General features: G+C 43.7%; 2 protein-coding genes across 4 annotated transcripts in view; both read left to right on the plus strand.

Annotated features, from left to right (window-relative positions):
- The first annotated feature begins 460 nt into the window (after nt 1–460).
- Nucleotides 461–11,314, plus strand: LOC116985681 (parvalbumin, thymic-like). The gene is made up of 5 exons (XM_033040563.1): nt 461–619; nt 1,993–2,060; nt 2,147–2,279; nt 10,044–10,153; nt 11,068–11,314. Exons 2-5 carry the CDS (start codon nt 2,000–2,002, stop codon nt 11,091–11,093), a joined length of 330 nt encoding a protein of 109 aa, XP_032896454.1. The 5' UTR covers nt 461–619; nt 1,993–1,999; the 3' UTR covers nt 11,094–11,314.
- Nucleotides 11,315–21,302: 9,988 nt separating this feature from the next.
- Nucleotides 21,303–22,962, plus strand: part of ccz1 (CCZ1 homolog, vacuolar protein trafficking and biogenesis associated) — a 34,819-nt gene continuing 33,159 nt past the window's right edge. Inside the window, exon 1 of one of the 3 annotated variants that reach the window (XM_033040568.1) lies at nt 21,303–21,380. The gene's annotated coding sequence lies outside the window, so the exon portion shown is untranslated. Of the gene's footprint in view, nt 21,381–21,491; nt 21,763–22,962 lie in introns of those variants that run through there. The other 2 variants (XM_033040569.1, XM_033040570.1) reach the window with 2 other exon arrangements.

Genomic DNA, 22,962 nt, shown 5'->3' on the forward strand with positions numbered 1-22,962 from the left:
CTGGAACACACTGCTAGGGGTGGTGGTGGAGGCAGAAACAATAATGGTGTTTGAACGGCTTTTAGATAGGCACATGGGAATGCAGGGAATAGAGGGACATGGATCATGGACAGGCAGATGAGATCAGTTAACTTAGCATCATATTTAGCACATACATTGTGTGCCGAAGGGTCCATTCCTGTGCTGTATTGTTCTTCGTTCTATGATTGTATTGATGTATGGTAATATCTGATCTGCTTGGATTGCATGCAAAAACAACGCTTCTCACTGACAATAATAAACCTAAACCTATATTGTAAAACATGCATCTTTAAATCCACCCACCAAAGATCTTTTCAGTGTCCCCCACCAATGAGGTAATTCACTCAGGAGGGGATTGTCTTTGTAAGGGGCTATATCCTATATCAGGTGTAGGGGGATATAAATAGCCTGCGATTATTAGCTGGGTAAGAAATTCAATAGCAGGTGGAACTGGTGTATTTGATCCTAGCTATGCAATCCAAGTACAGTAAAGAGTCACCTTAATGGGTTGCATATAAACCAGGTCTGACAGAGGCACTGAGGCACAGAAGGCACATCGCTCCGGTCTAGTGTTAGTCAAGCCAAAGGTACAGTGAAGGTGAGTAACCAGAGGGCGGCTGATGAATTCAAACTCCATGCAAAGTCCATTCGTAAAGGAAGGAGGTTTGAGGACTTGAGTTTCTGCCTGATTTGTCTTCTGATAATGAGACTGTGTGTGCGTTTGTGTGTGCGTGTGAGAGATGGAGTATTAGCCCGATACTTGACGCGAGGGGCACAGTGGACGGGACATTTAGAGAGGGGTAAGACAAACGTGAGAGGACATCAGATGTTGCGATCTGGGGTTCAATTAACACGGAAACCCCTCACATGAAGAGAAAGCGTTGAGGTCTCTTCTGAAGAGCCAGCACCACCCAGAGTGTAGAAAACAACGAACTGCAGATGCTGGTTTATCCCCGAAATAGACACAAAGTGCTGGAGTAACTCAGCGGGTCGGGCAGCATCTCTGGAGAACACGGATGGGTGACGTTTCGAGTCTGGACGGGACCTTTCTTCAGCCTGGAGTGGGTCGATCGATCTTATTTGTTGCCTTTGCAACATTTTTTGATGAGGCACCGTGGATAAATATTTATTTACTTTATGTCGCAAATAGAATAGTTTTTTTCTGAGTCCAACGCGCAAGATATGAGCGGCCGTCTAGAAGATTGTTTGCATTAGAGATGTCGGCTGGTCATTACAGTCGTGTTATATTCTAGTGGCTTTATCGGTACCTGGAGTCTAGGCGCTCGGGGTTGATGCTGGTGTGTGGGAGAGCGAGTGAGCCAGGGAGACGGAGTGACACTGTGGGCGAGAGAGTGGGACGGGGCGAGTATGAGAATGAGTAGGGGGTGAGAGACGGGAGGAGGTGCGGGAATAAGACCTAGGGTTGAGAGTGTGATGGTGAATGTGTGTGTGTATGAGATAGAGAGCGAGAGTGAGAGAGAGAGAATGAGGGAGGACGGGAGGGAGGGTGAGAGAAGGTGTGAGTGTGAGGGAAAGAGAGGGTAAGCGGGTGAGAGAGAGTGTGAGAGGGAGGGGGAGAGAGGGAAAGAGAGGGAGAGTGTGTGCGAGGGAGAGATATAGGAGAGTGAGAGTGAAAAAAGAGAGCAAGACAGAGAGAGGGTGAGAGTGTGTGAAAGAGGGAGTGAGGGTGAGAGAGGGAGTGCATGAGGGAGGGAGGGAGGGAGAGAGGGTGAGAGGGTGAGAGGGAGAGAGGGAGAGAGGGAGAGAGGGTGTGTGGGGAAGTGGGGAAGAGTGACACAGATAGAGAGCATAAAGGAATGGGAGAGAGTAAGGGTGTGTGAGAGAGAGGATAAAGGGAGGAGTGAGAGTGTGAGTGAGAGGTATGTAGGGAGAGGGCCTCGAGGGGGGACAAGAGGGAAGTGAGTGAGCTCTGACAACCTGCACCACCTGCTTTGTTTTGCTGACCCACAGACTCAGAATGGAAATCACCGACGTTCTCTCTGTCGCTGACATCAGTAGCGCATTGAAGGAATGTCAAGGTAACGTACCCTGCCTGTCTCACCTAAACGTTTCTGCCCGGAGGCTGCTCGCGGCATTGACACTCACCGCCTGTCTTGTTTCGCAGCCAACGAGTCCTTCAACTGCAAGAGATTCTTCCGGACCTGTGGCCTGTCCAAAAAAACTGCGGAAGAAATCAGAAAAGTGTTCCAGGCAATTGACGATGATAACAGTGGTTTCATCGAAGAAGAAGAGTTAAAGTAAGGCACCACCCTCTCTAGTAGCCTGACACTAAAATCAAAATCAAATAGACAAGTCAAGAGTGTTTAATTGTCATATGTACCGAAACAGAGCAATGGAATTCGTGCTCGCAGCAGCAGCACAACAGGTTTAGTTGAGTTTAGTTTATTATAACATGTACCGAGGTACAGGGAAAAGCTTTTGTTGCGTGCTAACCAGTCAGCGAAAGACTATGCGTGATTACAATCAGTGTGCAGATACACGATAAAGGGAATAACGTGATTAACATTTAGTGCAAGATAAAGTCCAGTAAAGTCTGACCAAAGGGTCTCCAATGAGGTAGATAATAACTGTCCTTGATTCTGGAGGTGTGCGTTTTCACACTATACCCTTTGCCCAATGTGTTCGCAAACACAGTGCTTAATAGATAATATAATAAACAAAAAAAGCTCAATTAATTTAAATAATCAGATATAGTGTAAAACAAATTAAAAGCCCAAAGTCCCTTGTGCAACCAAGACAGTTGGTCGTTCGAATGTTAATTGGTGTTTGTGGTGTTGGTTGTTGGGAAGAAGCTGGTTCTGAACCTGGTGGTCACGGTTTTCAGACTCCTGCACATTCTTCCCGATGGTAGGTGTTAAATTATACAGAGGGTGGTGGGTGTTTTTTATACAGAGGGTGGTGGGTGCCTGGAACGCTTTGCTGGGGGTGGTGGTGGAGGCAGATACGATCGTGGTTTTTAAGAGGCTGTTAGATAGACACATGGATATGCAGGGAATGGAGGGCAGTGGATCACGCCCAGGCAATTAGTTTAACTTGGCATTATGTGCGGCATGGATATTAAGGGCCGAAGGACCTGTTCCTGTGCTGTACTGTTCTATGGAGCCATTATTTGGTAGGTTACCACTCAGCCTCCTAGCATCTGAAGGTGATAGTTTTAGTCCCTGCACCATGATATAGAGGTGGACATTAAATTTCAGTAATGAGTGTCCCAAGGCCTTAAAATAAATTCCTTTTTTCTATTCAGATGTACGTAAAAGACCCATTGCCATTATATTGGAGAAGAGCAAAAATGATCAAGTGGTAAGAGTGAAGAGTGTTTAATTGTAAAATATACTGACAACAGAACAATTAAATACTTATTTTTAGCTGCATTACAGACCCATAAACATGATGCACATAGTTAAAATATAATAATTAAAAACATATGAATAACTATAATATTAGGAAGCCAGAATAATTCAAAAACCAAGGCTGTTTATCATTATGACCAATAACCTGCTTCAACCAGCATCAAAAATCAGCTGTAGACATAAGGAACTGCAGATGCAAGTTTATAAAGGACACAATGTGGTGGAGTAACTCAGCGGGTCAGGCAGCATTTCCAGAGAACATGAACGTTTCAGGTCGGGACGTTCGAAGAAGGGTCCCAAGTTACTTAAGCACTTTGCGTCAAGAAACAAGATGGGTTATTGATGGAAACTTGCATGGTACAGCGCAGAAGCAGGCCTTTCGGCCCATCGAGTCCGTGCCGACCATCAATCGGCCACTTGCACCAATCCTCCATAAATCTCATATTTTTTCCTCTCCACACATTCCCACCAATTCCAGGGAGAAATTTACAGCAGCCAATTAACCTGCAAATCCACATGTCTTTGGGATGAGGGAGGGAAAGGGGGAATGCCGTCACAGGGAGAATGTGCAAACTCCACATAGACAGCACTGGCGCTGTGGGGCAAATGGTCCACTAGAGGTGATACTGTGCCACCCAAAAATAACTGCTTATTACCACAGCATTTAAATGTGCTAAATTAGATACAAAGTGATTTAGAATGCCCCAAGGACATAGCAACGTGCTATAGAAATGTATATTCTTTCCTGTTGGTTTCCTTGTTTGTTGTACTATGTGGGGTTAATCATTTAATCCATTATTGTACTTTAAAAACTTTGAACAAGTGATATCACAGCACAGTTTCAGAGAGGACCTGCCGCTCATTCTGTATGGGTTTTCTTCCCTTCTATATTTTTTACTACCAGAGAATAATTTTGAAAGTGAGAGCACGATCTACTTTGTGTCCGATCCATTATGGTCACCCATGTCCACAGTCTGCGTGCGGGTACACAAAAGGAGAGATGGAGGACTGAGAACCTGTCAGTACCTTACTCCACCTTTCAATCTCTTCTCTCCTCAGTCTGTAACTTCCCACACACTTAATGGCATTTCAGAGACCGTTGAATAGGCAATGGATATGCAGGAAAGGGAGGGATATGGAATGTGTGCAGGCAGATAAGAGACGGGTCTTAGCATCGTGTTTGGCACAGATATTGTGGACTGTTCTTGAAGGGCCTGTTCTTGTGCTGCTCTGTTCTATTTTCTAATGGACAGTGTTGCTCCTTCATTTGGCCTGGGCAATATTCCTGGAGAACATGGATAGGTCGAGACCTTTCTTCAAACTGATGATAGTGGCAGTCTGGGGGGGGGGGGGGGTGGAAGAGAGGAGGGGCAGGACAGTTTGAAGAAAGGTCCCGACCCAAAACATCGCCTATTCCTTATCTCCAGAAATGCGTCCTGACCCGCTGAGTTACTCCAGCATTTTGTGTTCATCTAGGGCCAGGACAATGCTTGGCAAGTGATAGGTGGTCTCCAGTTTTGCTGCCTGACCCGTTGGGTTACTCCAGCATTTGTCTCTTTCCTTGGTAAACCAGCATCTGCAGTTCTGACTGGTCCTTTCATTTAATTCGTTTTGCACATACATGGCCTGTAAACAACATTTGAAGTACTCTGTAATCACGGACACTTTTCCTGATACCATTTAGCTTAGCGTAGACCTGAATGCCCTAGTAGGATGATCAGACATAACCCATGTTCCAAGTGACTGACTCTTCTCTGTATTGATGAAAGCATGCAGTATAGTGACAGGCACTCAACCCACCTGGTCTCAAGCCAGCCTCTAACTACCCTACCCACACAACCTTCCTCTCTCGTGTACTTACCTACCTTTTCCTAAATATATTCTGGCATTCATAGAGTCATATGGAGTCATACAGGATGGAAACAGACCCTTCGGCCCAACTCGCCCATGTTAACCAAGATGCCCCATCTAAGCTAGTCTCATTGTCCATAAACCTCCAAACCTTTCCCCATCTATGTACCTGTCAAAACAACTTTCAAATGTTGGTATGGTGCCTGCCTCAACCACTTCCCCTGGCAAGTCGTTCTATACATTCATAAGTTTCTGTGTGATAAAGTTGCTGCTCAGGATCCTATACTTTCTTTAAAGTATGCCCTCTTGTTCTTGATTCCATTGCCCTGGGATGTAGATTTTGTGTATTTACCCATTCTATGCCCCTTATGATTTTATACATCTCTATAAGATCACCCCTCAGCTTCCTGCGCTCCAAGGAAGAAAGTCCTAGCCTGTCCAACCCATAATCCAGTCCCTTGAGTCCTGGCAACATCCTCGTACATCTTCTCTGCATTCTTTCCAACTTTAATGGCACATTTTCTACAGCAAGGTGAACCCAAAACTGAACCCAATCCTCCAAGTGTGGCCACATTTCAGGTATAATTTAGACTTCAAACTTTAGTGATATAGCATGGAAATTGGCCCTTTGGCCCACCGAGTCTGCACTGACCAATGATCATCCCGTCCGTATGCTAGTACTATCCTACATACTAGAGACAATTTACAGAAGCCATTTAACCTACAAACCTGTACGTCTTTGGAGTGTGGTAGTAAACCTAAGCACCCAGAGAAAACCCACGTGATCACGAGAACGCACAAACTTCGTACAGACAGCAACCGTAGTCAGGACCAAACCCGGGTCTCTGCCGCTGCACCACTGTGCTGCTCGACTTGTGGTTGTGGTGACAATTTCCACCAACTCACTTTTCTTTGAGTAAGCAATTCATCTACACATGGAAATTTCTAAACCTGTTGTGTCTGCGACAGAGAAAATACAACCTTAGTTTCTCCACATCCAAGCGTTTAGGTCTCTGCCCTGCAGATCACGATTCTTCAAATGCTCACTAGGAACTTTGAAATCTCGTGATGGTCTATAGCTGCACTGACAACATTTCAGATCATTTTTACCTCAATTCCCCTCCAATTCGTAAACAATTTATTTAAATTGATGTCCCTGATTCACACAGGAGGTATTGGCAGGTATTGGAACAAGCTGCCAGAGGAGGTAGTTGACATGGGTAGTATAACAACATTTTTAAGACATTTGGAAAAGCACATAGATAGGAAAGGTTTGGAGGGATATGGGCCAAACGCAAGCAAGTGGGACTAATGTAGATGGGTCATCTTGGTTGGCTTGGGCAAATTGGGCTGAAGAGCTGTTTCCGTGTGTATGACTGCAGAACTCTATACCCCTGTTTATCTTTCTTGGCTACTTAAGGTGCAAAGAAGTTTACCATAATGCTGCCTGAATTAGAGGGTACAAAGAGAGATTGGATAAATTTAGATTGTTTTCTCTAGAACGTTTGAGGTTGAGACTTATGAGGGGCATAGATAGGATCAACAGTCAGAACTTTTCTTTTTCCCAGGGTGCAAATGTCAAAGACTAGGGGCCACAGCTTTAAGATAAGAGGGGCAAAATTTAAAGTAAATGTACAGAGCAAGTTTTTTTTACCTAGAGAGTGGCGGGTGCCTGGAACATGCTGCCAGCATTGGTGGTGGAGGCAGATATGGTAGTGGTGTTTAAAAGGTTTTATAGTTACAGGGATATGTAGGGAATGGAGGGATTATGGAACATGTGCAGGCAGAGAAGATTGGTTAAACTAGGCATCATGTTCGGCACAGATTATAGGCCCGAAGGGCCTGTTCCTGTGCTGTACTGTTTAGTTTAGTTTAGTTTAGGGATACAACGTGGAAACAGGCCCTTCGGCCCACTGATTCCGCGCCAACCAGCAATCCCCGCACGTTAACACTATCCTGTACACACTAGGGCCAATTTACAACTATTATATCAAGCCAATTAACCTACAAACCTGTACATCTTTGGAATGTGGGAGGAAACTGGAGCACCTGGAGAAAACCCATGTAGGTCATGGGGAGAACGTACAAATGCCACACAGGCAGCAACCGTAGTCAGTATTGAACCGGGTCTCTGGCACTGTAAGGCAGCAACTCTACTGCTGCGCCACCATGCGGTTCTGTTATATTTACTCATAACTTCGTCAATTAAATCGCCCCTCAATCTCCGTTATTCGAACGAAAACTTAATCTGACACCAAGTGTCCTTGCTGATGTTTTATTCAGTTCCAACATGACCTTCCTGCTCCAGCACTCCGTTCCTTAGCTGATGAAGGCAAGAATCTAGTTTGACTTCTTAAACACCTTAACTCCCTTTCCTATACCTTAAGCTTCACCATTACTCAGTATGACTAGTGTTTGGAAGTGGCAGCAGGATTCCACTGAGAACACCAAATAATAGCTAGGGCAGCACAGTGGCGCAGAGGTAGAGTTGCTGCCTTACAGCGCCGGAGACCTGTGTTCGATTCTGACTACGGGTGTTGTCTGTACAGAATTTGTACGTCCTCCCTGTGATGCTGTGGGTTTTCTGCAGTGTTCTGGTTTCCTCCCACATTCCAAAGACGTGTAGGTTTGTAGGTTAATTGACTTCTGTGCATTGTCACAGGTGTGTAAGATATAACTAGTATACGGGTAATTGCTGGTCGACACAGACTCGGTGGGCCGAAGGGCCTGTTTCCACACTGTATCTCTAAACTAAACTAATCTAAACTAGTCACTCTTAGCAAAACAATGGGTCAGGTGACGTTTCAGGCCGGGACCCTTCTTCCAATTGATTTTAGTAGTGGGGAGAAAGATGGAAGAGAGGTGGGAATGGGACAAAGCCTGGCAAGTGATAGGTGGAGAAACAAGGAACACAAAAGTTCACAAAGTGCTGGAGTAACGTCAGACACCGGAAGAAGGGTCCCGACCCGAAACAGCACTTTTTAGAGAGTTTAGAGTTTAGAGAGATACCGTGTGGAAACTGGCCCTTCGGCCCACCAAGTCCATGCTAACCACTGATCACCCGCACACTAGTTCCATGTTATCCCACCTTCGCAGGGACAATTTACAGAAGCCAATTAACCTACAAATCCCAGACGTCTCTGAAATGTGGAAGGAGACTGGAGCACCCAGAGGTAACCAACATGATCACAAGGAGAAGGTACAAACTCCACACAGATAGTACCCGTAGTCAGGATCGAACCCAGGTCTCTTGCACCGTGAGGCAGCGGTTCTATCGCTACGTTACTGCGTCACCTATCTCCATGTTCTCCAGACATGCGGCCTGACCTGTTGAGTTATTCCAGCCCCTTGTTTCCTTAAATACCTTGTACCAAGAGTCCACCAGGGACTATACTGTGATAGGTGGATACAGCTGAAGGGAATTTGATTGGCAGATGGGTGGACAAGCCCTAGCGATGAAAATGAAACAAACAGGTTACAGATAGGGAGAGAAGAAGAATGAAGTGTAAAAGCAGAGGAGGGGGATATAAATAGAAGGGGATGAAGGGGTGGCGAGGGGGGAAGGGGGAGGGGGGGATAGTGGGAGAAATGTGGTTCACCAGGGTTGGATGGGGCACAGGAAAGAGAGGGGTAAGGAAAGGATGTTATTTAAAATTGGATGAATAATATTTCTGATCTTTATTCTGGATTCTAAATTACACTAGATTTTTATACATAGTTCTACAATAAAGGAAAATCAAAATTAATTAAAAACAAGTACAAAGTCCTCTCAAATATCATTTTAGTACCAGGGGTGGAGGAAAATATATTTTTAACAAATTAATTTATCAATAAGCACTGATCTTATTGATACCTGAAAGTATTTTCTAATGTACTGATTGTCTTTGGATTGGGTTAGACACATTTTTCAGGTGATTGGGGGGGAAGGGTGGGGATGGAGGTTATATTAGTGAAACATCGTTATCAGGTAACGAAACCATGTGATCACCAGCCAGAGAGCAGTCCTGACCTACCCTTGGAGACCATCAGACAATCTTTAATCGGACTTTAGGGCCTGTCCCACTGTACGAAGTAATTCAAGAGTTCTCCCGAGTTTCCCCTGATTCGAACTCGGAGAATTACGGTAATAGCCGCTCGTAGGTACTCAGGGCTCTCGTGAACATTTTTCAACATGTTGAAAAAACTTGCGTTTCCCAAGTACCTACCGTTAGCGTTACAAGCCGCTAAGAGACATCCCGAGCTCCGACGTACCTGCTACGTACATTCTACGTACTTACCACGAGCTTGATTTTTTTTTAAACTCGGGAGAGCTCTTGGGTAAACTCGTATAGTGGGACAGGCCCTTCTATCTTGCACTAAACATCATTCCCTTTACTCTATATCTGTACACTGTGGACGGCTCAATTGTAATCATGTATAGACACAAAAAGCTGGAGTAACACAGTGGGACAGGCAGCGTCTCTGGAGAGAAGGAATGGGTGACGTTTCGGGTCGAGACCCTTCTTCAGACGCTTCGAGATCATGTATAGTCTGTCCGCTGACTGGGTAGCACTCAACAAAAAAGTTTTTCACTGTACCTCGCTACACGTGACAACATGACAATAATAAACAAAACTAAAGTAAAAAGTTTCGCTGAAGACACAAGGAACTGCAGATGCTGGAACCTTGGGCAAAACACAGTGCTGGAGGAACTCAGCGGATCAGGCAGCAAATGCGGAGGGAAATGGACAGATGATGTTTCGGGTTGGGACAACTTCTACGAGTTATCCTCAGTTGATAAAGCAATGTTTTTTCCTGCAGATTTTTCCTGCAAAGATTCTCAGCTGGGGCCAGAGTCCTCAGTGATAATGAAACCAAAATATTCATGGCTGGAGGTGATAAAGATAGTGATGGGAAACTTGGTGCTGAAGGTATGTTGATCAATCTTTGCAGAACTCCTTATCTTATATAATACTTGAAAATTGCAGAGAATTTTGGGCGTGGCAAAGACCATCACGCAAACCAACCCCCCTTCCATTGACTTCATCTACACTTCACGCTACCTTGGCAAGACCACCAGCATAATCAAGGACCAGTCTCACCCCGTTCACTCCCTCTTCTCCCCTCTCGCATCAGGCAAGAGGTACAGAAATGTGAAAACACACACCTCCAGATTCAGGGGTAGTTTCTTCCCAGTTGTTATCAGATAACTGAACCATCCTCTCAGCAACGAGAGAACAGCCCTGACCTCCCATCTACCACGTCTTTGGGATGTTGGAGGATACCGGAGCACCCAGAGGAAATCCACACGGTCACAAGGAGAATGTGCAAACTCCACACAGACAGTAGCTGAGGTCAGGAGGGAACCTTGAAGCACTGGTGCATTTGTGCTATTTCTCCCCATTGAACGTTTAAAAAAAGTCAAGTTTAGTTTCGAGATACAGCATGGAAACAGGCCCTTCAGCCCACCAAGTTCACGGCAGACATTGATCACCCATTCACACTAGTTCTATGTTATTCCTACACACTAGGGGCAAGTTTACAGAGCCTATTAACCTACAACCACACACATCATTGGGATGTAGGAGGAAATCAGAGCTCCCAGAGGAAACCTACATGGCCACAGGGAGAATGTGCAAACTCCACACAGACAGCAACTGAGGTCAGGATCGAACCCGGGTCTCTGGCACTGTGAGGCAGCAGCTCTACCAGCTGCGCCTATGTGTCACCCACTTCATATAACATAGATTATTTTCATGATATATCTTTAATTTTGCTATTGAATTGCATGCATTAAGAATGTTTTAATGAATTGAAAAGCTTAACCTGCTGTTTTGTTTTACAGAATTTGTTGACCTAGTTCTATCATAGATTCTCCCAGGATGGCATCTCTTCCAGTGTTTGATTGCAAGGGTATATTAAATGCAAAGCTCCTGTTTTCGTGACTGCAGGCATGAGCAACATTTTTCTGTTGTAATGACGAGATCGTAGAAGTGGTCAGAGATTCAGATGGAGCCCACTATTTGAGCTATAGCTTGCTCTGTAAAGGAAGATTGCCTTTGGAAGATTAATAAAAAAAAGCTTGCCTTGTATCCAAATGTCTTTGTGCATCATCTGTTCCACTAAAATTATTCAGATTCCTGCGGGATTAAGCAGAGTTTGGAATTTAGGACATAGAAAAGTATAGCACAGAAACAGACCCTTCGGCCCACAATGTCCATGAGATTAGTTTAGTTTAAGTTAGTTTCATAATACAGTGTGGAAACTGGCCCTTCGGCCCACCAAGTCCATGCCGACCATCGATCACCTGTTCACACTAGTTCTATCCTACACACTAGGGACAACTTATAGAAGCCAATTGCAGGAAGCCATCAGCAGGAACTAGAAACCTGCACATTTTTGGAATGTGGGAGGAAACAAGAGCACCCATAGAAAATGGACGTGGTCACACGGAGAACGTGCAAATTACAGTCAGCACCGGTAGTCAGGATCGAACCCAGGTCTCTGGCACTATAAGGTAGCAAGCTCTACCGCTGCGCCACTGTGCCTAAGACCGGCTTTTATTGCCAATCAACTCATCACGTTTAATGGTGAGACACCTCCTTGAACCAATTCCTATAACTCATCGTGCCTTTGCAGTAGACAATGGAGACACCCACAGCACTCTCCACAAATTGTCAAGTTCATAAGTCATGGGAGCAGAATTTGGCCAATCAGCCCATCGGGTCTACTCCGTTATTCAATCATGGTTGATCCCTCTTTCCCTCTCAACCCCATTCTTCTGCCTTCTCCCTATAACCTTTGACACCCTTACTATTCAACTACCTATCAATCTCCACTAAACACACCCAAAGACTCGGCCTCCACAGCCGTCTGTGGCAATGAATTCCACCGATTCATTGCCCTGTGAACTGTTGTTCCAAATTCCGGATATATAAAGTCAAGTTCAAGTTCAAGTGAGTTTATTGTCATGTGTCCCTGATAGGACAATGAAATTCTTTCTTTGCTTCAGCACAACAGAACATAGTAGGCATTGACTACAAAACAGATCAGTGTGTCCATATACCATTAAATAAATATATACACACATGAATAAATAAACTGATGAAGTGGCAAATAACAGATAGTGGGTTATTAATGTTCAGAGTTTTGTCCAAGCCAGGTTTAATAGCCTGATGGCTGTGGGGAAGTAGCTATTCCTGAACCTGGTCGTTGCAGTCTTCAGGCTCCTGTACCTTCTACCTGAAGGTAGCAGGGAGATGAGTGTGTGGCCAGGATGGTGTGGGTCTTTGATGAACTGAATTAACTGAATTTAAATTCTGCAGCAGATGTGGAGGGATTTGAAGTCAGATCATTGAGTAAATAGAGTCAAAAGTGTTTGTTAGTAGGAACAAAGAACTGCAGATGCTGGTTTACACCAAAGATAAACACAAAGTGCTGGAGTAATTCAGCAGGTCAAGTAACATCTCTGGGGGAAAAGGACACCACCACTTTGTGTCTATCTTATGTTTAACTGTCACATGCATCAACATCAATTAAATTCTTACTTGCAGTAACATTACAGATTATAAAAACAAAAGACATAGATAATATATAATAAACAAAATTCAATAAATTAATAAGCACAATACTTGCACAACATAAAACAGTCCTTAGTGCAACCGAAGACAGTCCTATGGATTTCATAGTTGATGTTTGCGTTGGGTATAGTTCAAGAGCCTGATGGTGGTTGGGAAGAAACTATTCTAGATTGCGGTGGTTATGGTTATCAGAATCCTGTACCTTCTTCCCGATGGTAGGAGTGAAATAAGAGTGTGGCCAGGCTGGTGTGGGTCTTTGATGATATTGGCTGCCTTTTTGAGGCAGCGCCTTCTGCAAATTCCTGTCAGTACCTTTGATGGGCTGGGCAGTGTCCACCACTCTCTGTAATCTCCTTCATTCCTGGGCTTTTGAGATGCCGAATCAGGCCCTGATGCAACAAGTCAACATGCAGTAGAAGTTCAAGGGAGTATTTATCGGTATGCCGAATAACATTAAACTTGTATAAAACCTTGATTAGGCCACAGCCAAAGAGTTTCATGCAATTCTGGATTAGGATTAGAGAATATTTAATGGAAATTTTTCTGGGATGCGAGAGGAAACTGAGGCACCCAGAAAAAACCTAAGCAGTCACAGAGAGAGCGTGCAAACTCCATGCCAACAGCAACCAAAGTCAGCATTGAACCTCATAGCTCTGGCGCTATGAGGTAGCAGCTCTGCCAGCTGCATCACCATGGCACCTAAAATATCCTGTGACATTATTTTAAAGAAGAGTGGAATAGATCTCCCTGGTGTTCTGTCCAACATTTTCCCTTCATTCAACCTTTATTCGTGTGATGTCTAAGTGCACAAGTGATTTTTAATTTTCCTTACGTTTAGGTTAGTTTTTGTTTTTTCTTGTCCAAAGTACAGTGAAAAGCTTTGTTTTGCATGCTATCCAATTGGAACATGTAATACTATACATTTATACAATCAAGTCGAACTCAAGTACAATAAATAGCGTAAAGGAGTAAATACAGTGTGCAAAATATAGTTTTCAGCATTGTAATGCATCAGTTCCAGAGACAAAGTCCAATGTCCGTAATGAGGTAAAGGTGAATCTGACAGTGCCCTAGCTTATGGAAGCCTGATATCAGAGGGGAAGAAGCTGTTCCTGAGTGTGGCGGTGCGTTCATTCAAGATTCTATACCTTCTATACCTTCTGCCGGACTGGAGCGGAGAGAAGGAATGACCGGGGTGGGACAGGTCATTAATTATGTGGCCCAAAGCACCGTGGATATTTGTTGTATGATTCTTTGCGGCCCATTAGGATGTGAAAATACCCCTGCAGGTAATTGGTATAGGTCGAGTGAATGGTAAAATTGCGAGATATTTTTCATATTTTGTGAAATCAATAACTTGCAATCTCCTGGTAACAAGTCATCGGCATCTGATGAATTGCTGAGTCAGAAAGATAAGGTCAGCTACCAAATGAACGTGGGGATTTTGCTGACTTTCCTTGATATTTTGTTTTCCTATATTATGATCAAATGATACGTAACTGAATTGTTACCTTTGGGGCTGAATGGAAACTTTCATAGAAAATATCACAGAAACAGTGTCAATGCCAAACATGGTACCAAGATAAACTTCCACCTGATCCATATCCCTCCATTCCCTGCCTAATCAAAAGCCTCCTAAACGCCACTATTTTATCTGTCTCCACCACCACCCCTGGCAGCACGTTCCAGGCACCCATTGCTCTCGTCGTAAAAACATCTACCTCTCACATCTCCTTTAAACTTTGCCCCTCTCACCTTAAAGCTATGCCCTCTAGTCTTTGACATTTCAACCCTGGGTAAAAGATTCTGACTGTGTACACCTTCTACGCCTCTCATAGTTGTTTATACATCTATCAAGACTCCCCTCAGCCCCTGACGTTCCAGCAAAAACAATCCAAGTCTGTCCAACAATGCAAGCTTGTCCAACCTTCAAGTCACCCTTTATTCTTGAGGTTGCTTTCCACTTTCTGACACTTATACAGTGTTTAGATTAATTAAGAGATCTAAATGATCCACTCAACCCATAACATAAACCATTTGCATTTGTATAGTTCCTTTCATGGTCTCAGAAAGTCCCAAAGCACTTACAGGCAATTAAACACTCATGAAGTGTAGCCACTTTAACAGTATCTGCTATTATTTTCCTCATTATCCTTGGGTTCAAGGGCAGTATTGCGATTTCTTGTCCACACGGCCAATTTACTTTAGTTTTTTTCCTTAAGTTCTATCAGCTCATAAGGCAAATCACACATTTTCCACATATATTTTACACATATATTATTTATGTAAAAGAAACGGATTTGTAGAGTCAGTCATACAGCATGGAAATAGGCCCTTCGGCCTAATCCGTCCTTGACGAACAAGAAGCTAGTCCCGCCTGCCAGCGTTTGTCCCCTCTGAATCTTTCCTATCCATGTGCCTGTTTAAAGGGCCTGTCCCACTTGGGTGTCATTTGCGCGTCACGCAGGTGGCGCGCGAAGATTTTGTGAATCCCAAAATCCTGGGGTGCCGCGCGGGACCGCGCGTCACTGCCTACGCCACCACGCATCGTGACACGTAAATGATGTTGCGTAAATGACGCCCAAGTGGAACAGGCCCTTAAATGTCTTCAAAATGTTCTAACAGCTGTCTCAACAACCTCCTCTGCCAGCTCGTTTCATATACACACCATCCCCTCAGGTTCCTATGAAATCTTTCCCCTCTCACCTTAAACCTGTTTTCTGTGGCTCTCAATTCCTCTACTCAGTAAAGATTCTGTTTTCACCCTATCTGTTGGCCTATTTATTCTATATACCTCTATTAAATCATCCCTGAGCCTCCAGCGCACCAAGAAATAAAGTCCTAGCCTGCTCAAACTCTCTCTGTAGTTCAGGCCCTCAAGGAATGGAAATGTCCTTGTAAATCCTCTTTGCACTCTTTCTGCTTAATTTGTTCTGTGTTCAGTTATTTTTCTGAACAGGAAATTACCATATTCTGTTAGGTGAAAGTTTAAAAGGGCAGGTTGTTTTACACCGAGGGTGGTGGGTGCCTGGAACACACTTCCGGGGGTGGTGGTGGAGGCTGATATGACAGTAGAACACAAAGTACTGGAGTAACTCAGTGGGTCAGGCACCATCTCTGGAGATTCCAGCATCTGCAGTTCCTCATGTCCGCAGATACGACCGTGGTGTTTGAGAGGCTTTTAGATAGGCACATGGATATGCTGGGAATGGAGGGATATGGATCATGTGCAGGCAAAGGAGATTAGTTTAACTTGACACTATGTTCAGCACGAACATTGTGGGTCGAAGTGCCAGATCCTGTGCTATAGCAATTTACACAGCCCTAATCCCACCTCGACAATGGAACACTACAGACCACCTCAGACCACCAAGGGCTTGTTTTTTCTAATTGTGTTTTGCACAAACATTTTGTTTGTTTGCTTATTCTTTCATTCTTTTTTACTCTTGCAAAATATATATGTAATTTATGTATAATTTGTCTTTAATTTCTGGCTGTTGCGTATTTGTCTGGAGGTCAAACACAAGAAACTGAAGATGCTGGAATATTGAGCAAAACACAAAGTGTTGGAGTAACTCAGCAGGTCAGACAGCATCTCCAGAGAATATGGATAGGTGACGTTTCAGGTTGGAATTCTTATTTCAGAGGTACAGCATGGAAATAGGCCCTTCGGCCCACCATGCCGACTATCCGTTTACACTAGTTCTATCTAACCATATATTCATTCACTCCCTATACATTAGGGACAATTAACTTGTTCGTCTTTGGGATATGGGAGGACACCAGAGCACCCAGAGGAAACCCATGCGGTCACAAGAGGAACGTGAAAACTCCACAAATAGACAGCGGCAATGGGTCAGGAGTTAACCCAGATCTTTGGCTTTGTGAGGCAGGACCTCTACGAATGATGCCACTGGAGTACCCAAGTCAGAGTCCAATTAACCCACACATCTTTGGGATGGGGGAACAAACTGGAATACCCGGAGGAAACCCATGCAACCACCGGGATAAAGTGGAAACTCCACACGTAGACAGCATCCGAGGTCAGGATCGAACCCGGTCTCTGCCGCTGTACTTGGGTACACAACATGACAATAAAGAACCATTGAACCATAGGCAAACTTTCTTTGTAAACCTGCATCTGCAGTTCCTTGTGCCTGAACATCCATTCCAGGCTATATCCTGCACATTTCCACACAACCTCGCTCTCACACCTAGACTCCAAGGATTCTTAGTTAAGTCTGCAGCCTGGAGAGGGAATGGATACTCAGATATCTTGTTCACCAGCATGGACAAAACTGTAGAACATGATGACTGGGGTCGATGCAAAAGTCCTTCACTGCTGCAAAAATGATAAAACAACACAGTCATTTATTTAATTTGTGGGACTCTCCATATTTGGGATTTTCCATTTGATATGAAAAAGAACTGCAGAATAAACGCCTTTACATGCAACAATGATCCTCGGGGTTGAATTTCAGGCAGGGTACATTTGATGCTTGTTTCCAGTAACATCGAGCCTTGGTGTAGCCTTGCAAACAATTAGGTCTCCGGGCAGATCTGTAACCACAAACCAGTTTCTCACCTAGCTTGCTTCACTGAAACGTCCATGAGAGATCTTGTTTCATTCCACACGCTGATCTGTAGAAAATGACCCCATCCCAAATTTGAGCAGAAGGCTGGATCCAATGATTCGGTGTTCTTTTGACAGCGTAACCTTCATTCTTACGGGGTACCTTGGGGATATTTCAAAACTTCAAACATTTTCCTACTTGTCAGTAAGGGTCCAAATTGGTAAATGCATGAAACTCCATTGCCAGAGTGAAGCCACACGCAGAATGGAGGAACAGCACCGCATTTTCCACTTGAGCACCTTACAAACCAATTGTATGAACACTGAACTCTCCAATTTTAGGTACCAGTAGAGCCATCACCTCGCTGCTCCCCGTTTCAATTCTGACTTCGAGTGCTGTCTGTGTGTGGAGATTCCACGTTCTCCCTATGACCGCGTGGGTTTCTTCCGGGTGCTCCGGTTTCCTCCCACATCCCAAAGATGCGAGGGTTTATAGGTTAATTGGCCTCTGAAAAATTGCCCCTGGTGTGTAGGAGTGATAGTGCGTACAGGTTATCGATGGTCGGCTTGGAATCGGTGGGCCACGCTGTATCTTTAAACTAAACTAAATTATCCATGTATGACTCTGTGAATCTCCGAATTTGGTGGCAGTCAAAAAGTGGATGCTTCAAAACTAAAATCTAGCCAGCTAAATAAATGTACGATCAGCTGTGCTTCTCACTTTCACTCATCGCCTTTGATCTCTGTTTGTGTCTTGTCTTGTTCCAGAAGTATTATACAGATGTTACTGTTCAATGTCACTCGTCAGTAGTTACCATTATGGACATCACTTATTGGTTAAAGATATGGGTTATAGAGAAGACAGCATTAATATTTAATCACTGGAAATAGTAAAAGCGTATACTAATCCGTACTGAGTGAAAACTGTTCACTGTTTAAGCTACCCATACAGTTAGGCTCATTCGATTTTCTCATTGAAGAGTTGATGAACTCAGAGGTCCATGTGATGCCAATCAGCTGGAAAATATTATCTAATGAAGCTTAACTTTAGATGCATAGATGCAAAATGTTGGAGGAACTCAGGGGTCAGGCAGCATCTCTGGAAAAATGGATAGGTGACATTTCAGGTTGGGACCCTTCTTCAGACTGATTGTAGTAGAGGGTAGAAAACATTAAAGATGCCAATTAACCTACTTTTGCATCCACTCCCAACACACTAGGGGCAAATAACAGATGGATTGCGTGGACTTCATTAAATTGTTCCTACCTTTACTGAAGAGAATACTGCAGATGTTGGAAACATTAATTTTAAAAAAAGCTACTGGAAATATTTCTGGTGCATGGTAGTTCACCTAAAATAATAACACTCTTTCTCTGTCCACAGATACTCTGTGCTAGTTGAGTTTTTCTAGCATTCTGTGCCTTTAGTTCATGAAATTGCTGCCTGCAATATTCATCCCAGGGTCTTCGGTGTAGAGTTCAAGATTTTGGCAGTATTAAAGATCATTTGGGACGGTCTTTAGGTTATAATAGAGCCACCTTATTCCATATTATCTTATGTCCTCTTACATTTAAAACTTCTGCCAGCCTGTAGCCAGAAATGTCAAGGAGTTATAGAGTCATATTGAGATACCATATGGAAACAGATAGACACAAAATGCTGGAGTAACTCAGCAGGACAGACAGCATCTTTGGAGAGAAGGAATGGATGACGTTTCAGGTTGAGATCCTTGTTCAGACTGAAAGTCATGGGAAAGGTAAACGAGAGATATAGACAATGATGTAGTGAGATATAGAACAAATGAATGAAAGATATGCTAGGTACACAAAAATGCTGGAGAAACTCAGCGGGTGCAGCAGCATCTATGGAGCGAAGGAAACAGGTGACGTTTCGGGCCGAAACCCTTCTTCAGACTGATAGGGGGTGGGGGGGGGGGGGAGAAGGAATGAAAAAGGGGAGGAGGAGGAGCCCGAGGGCGGGGGAATGGGATTCACCTACAATGAAAGATATGCTTCCTGCACCATATGGAAACAGGCTCTTCGGCATACTGGGTCCAGAATGACCATCAACCACCTATTTGCACTAATCCTATGTTATTCCTACCCATATTTCCAACAACATCACCAGAAAATATTGATCACCTACAAATGAGGGACAATTTACAGCTGCCAATTCATTAACAATTAGTGAAACAAAGAACTACGGATGTTGTTTTACAAAAAAAGACAAAGCGATGGAGGAACTTAGCGGGTCAGGCAACATCTTTGGAGAACATGGAGGGGTGATCTTTTGGGTTGGGATCCTTCCTCAGGCTGATTGAAGTAGGGGGGTTGGTGATGAGGGGAGAAAATTTGAAGAGAGGTTGGGGTGGGACAAAATCTAGCAAGTTGGGAGGGGGTAGGACAAGGCCTCGCAAGTTATAGGTGGATATCGATGAGGAAGTTGTATGTGACAATAATAAACTAATATCAATACTCTCTCCACTACTACAGTCTGTCTGAAGAAGGGTCTAGACCCGAAACATCACCTATCCATAATCTCCAGAGATGCTACTTGACCTACTGAATTCCTCTGCACTTTGCGTCTTTTTTCCCCATTAACCATTCCTCAGCCCACATACCCAGCAGATCAAGTTCCTGCTGTAATTTTTGATGATCACCAAGATGTTAGCAATAACAGAGAGAAATATACAAATGTAGGCTGGTCTTAGAGTCCTAGAGTACAGCACAGAAATAAGCCCTTCTGCCCGACTTGCTCATACCGACCAAGATGCCCCATCTATGCTAGTCCTACATGTCCGCTTTTGACCTCTGTCCCTCTCAATCTTAGATAGACACAAAGTGCTGGGAAACTCAGTGGGTCAAAAAGAACAGGTGACAACCTTTTCTCCAGAGATGCTGCCTGACCCGCTGAGTTATCAGTTTTGTTTATTGTCACGTGGACCGAGGTACAGTGAAAAGCTTTTGTTGCGTGCTATCCAGTCAGCAGAAAGGCAATACACGATTACAATCGAGCCATTTACAGTGTATAGGGTATAACGTTTAGTGCAAGTTAAAGTCTGCAAAGTCCAATCAAGGATAGTTCAAGGGTCACCAAAGAGGTAGATGGTAGTTTAGCACTGCTCTCTGGTTCTGGTAGGATGATTCAGTTGCCTAAAAACTGGGAAGAAACTGTTCCTGAATATGGAGGTGTGTGTTTTCATACCTATACCTTTTGCGTGATCATGGGAAAGGGGAGAAGATAGAGTGGCCAGGATGCGACGTCCTTGATTATGCTGCTAGCCTTGCCGAGGCAGCATGAGGTATAAATGGAGTCAATAGAAAGGAGGTTCTATTGGAGTGCAGGGGAGAGATATGTTTAAGTTTTGCCTTCCCTCACAGTGAGGAGGACTCACTGTGATGGATGTTTTTGTGAATTGAATTGTGTTGGTGTGTGTCTTGGTTCTTTTTTTGTATGGCTGCAGAAACCAAATTTCGTTTGAACCTCATGTGAGGTTCAAATGACAATAAAAGGTATTGTATTGTATTGTAGGTTGGTTTGTGTGATGGTCTGGGCTGCGTCCACAACTTCAGTTATTTCAGCACTTTGTGTCTATCTTTGGTATAAACCAGCATTAGAAGTTTTTTTTGTTTCTCCATTCCCTCTAAATCTTTCCTATCTATATCCCTCTAAGTCTGAAGAAGGGTCTCAAACCAATACATCACCTGTCAATGTTCTCCAGAGATGCTGCTTGACATGCTGAGTTGCTCCATCACTTTCAGTTATTTCATACCCCGTTAAACCTTTCCTTCCTCTTGTTGGAAATATTTCATTTAAAACAGTTGATTGAAATGATTTTATATTCTAAAAACACGAGGATGCAGGAGAAATTTGGGCCAAAAAGGCAGTTTAACAGTTCTGAGGGCCAGAAATATTTCATCCAGTATGTGGTGCTGTGGAGTTCCTACAGCAGACACTTCAGGATGGTTTGTGAGGCAGGACTTCAGACTGAAAACATCAACAAGGTATCACTTACATGTTTCTTTTTCTTTAAAAAAAAAAGTAGATCTTTAAAGTTGCGGCAGGAATAATAAGACATTAACTTCGTCTGGAGATTTGGCTGGGGTTGGTCGTGACTGATGGGGATGTCCCAATGACTCTTGCCGGAGGCTGCGGCCTAGGCATTTCCGCCCGGCGTCTTTTAATCAAATGCGTCCACTTATCCACGTTTGATTTATAATTGCGCACTGTGAACGATGTGTTGTTATTGCGGAGAGTCGAATTCGGTGACGGGTTGCACATCAGAGATCCCGTTTCGGGGAGACAATCCGACCCGGCCACGGAGCAGAATACTGGGCTGGCATTCAAATTTAGCCTTGCTCCTAACGAGGCCTACACTCCGAGGAGGTAGACTTTTCTTTAAAACTACAGTGAAACTTTCTTTTCGATAGAAACACTTCCTAATATTTTTTTAATAAATAAGGAGGAATTTTTAAACTGAGTTAGAGACTTTGGAAGAAGCATTTTCTTGAGTGGATACAGATAAGGATGTTCAATTAGCTTTTAAGATTACATCAGTGGTCTATTTGAGTATATCTGTTAGTTCTAAATTTGCTGATCTGAATGATTTATATAACATCCCCAGTATCATTTATGTTAGTGTGGTTTTTGTTTTTTTCTGATTTGTGCTTCTGTAAATTCTGGACATTTTTCCAACTAAAATATAAATGTAAGAGATTATATAAAGTTAAGATCAGTCTTAAGAAGGGTCCCGACCTGAAACATCAACTATCCACATTCACCAGAGATGCTGCCTGACCTGCTGAATTACTCCAGCACTTTGTGTATTTAAAAAAATAAATAAGGTGTTCGCTTGTCAAATATTTGCCACTTGGTATCCTTAAACAGAAAGTGAAATATTGTACCTTCCACAAATGCGGAGCCAATGATAAACTTTTTTTTAAGTGTGGTTGTAATCCAGAAAATGCAACTGTACAATCTGAACTCCCAAAGTTAGCCTGGAGATAATCAGTGAAAAAGGTGACTTTGAACTTTATACTGGCGAGGAGGAAGGAGTTCCTTTCTTGTCAGATGTGGCTCAGCGGTCAGTTGGAGACTACAGACAATTAGACAGATGCTGCATTAGTGATCTAGAGTCATAGCCGTACAGCACAGAAACGGGCTCTTCGGCCCAACTCGTCATGCCAACCACGATGCCCCATCTCTACAGGTACAGGATACTGAGTTGGATGATCTGCCATGATCATATTGAATAGCGGTGCAGGCTCGAAGGGCCGAATGGCCTACTCCTGCACCTATTTTCTATGTTTCTATGTTTCTACTCGTCCCATTTGCTCGCATTTGGTCCATAACCGAATTGGACATTTCCAATAGCACCATATTAGATGAGTAAAGTTCTTTGAAGCCCTGGGGTTAATGATTGGCTTTCTTCAACATCAGTAAAACTGAAGACCGTGTTATTATCACAATGTGAGCTTGCTGTGTGTTTTAAGACCACTCCATTTCCCACATCACAATAGTAATTTCAATGGACAATGGTTCCTTATTATCACGTGTACCAAGGAACAGTGAGATTCTTTTCTGTCA

This window comes from Amblyraja radiata, chromosome 22 (assembly GCF_010909765.2).
Source record: "Amblyraja radiata isolate CabotCenter1 chromosome 22, sAmbRad1.1.pri, whole genome shotgun sequence".
Taxonomy (NCBI): domain Eukaryota; kingdom Metazoa; phylum Chordata; class Chondrichthyes; order Rajiformes; family Rajidae; genus Amblyraja; species Amblyraja radiata.

Bases quoted from the DNA above. Each gene is read 5' to 3' on its own strand.
- LOC116985681 (XM_033040563.1), top strand. From the start codon at position 2,000: ATGGAAATCACCGACGTTCTCTCTGTCGCTGACATCAGTAGCGCATTG. The intron at 2,280-10,043 runs GTAAGGCACCAC...TTTTTCCTGCAG, and splicing joins ATCGAAGAAGAAGAGTTAAA to ATTTTTCCTGCAAAGATTCT. The intron at 10,154-11,067 runs GTATGTTGATCA...TTTGTTTTACAG, and splicing joins TGGGAAACTTGGTGCTGAAG to AATTTGTTGACCTAGTTCTA.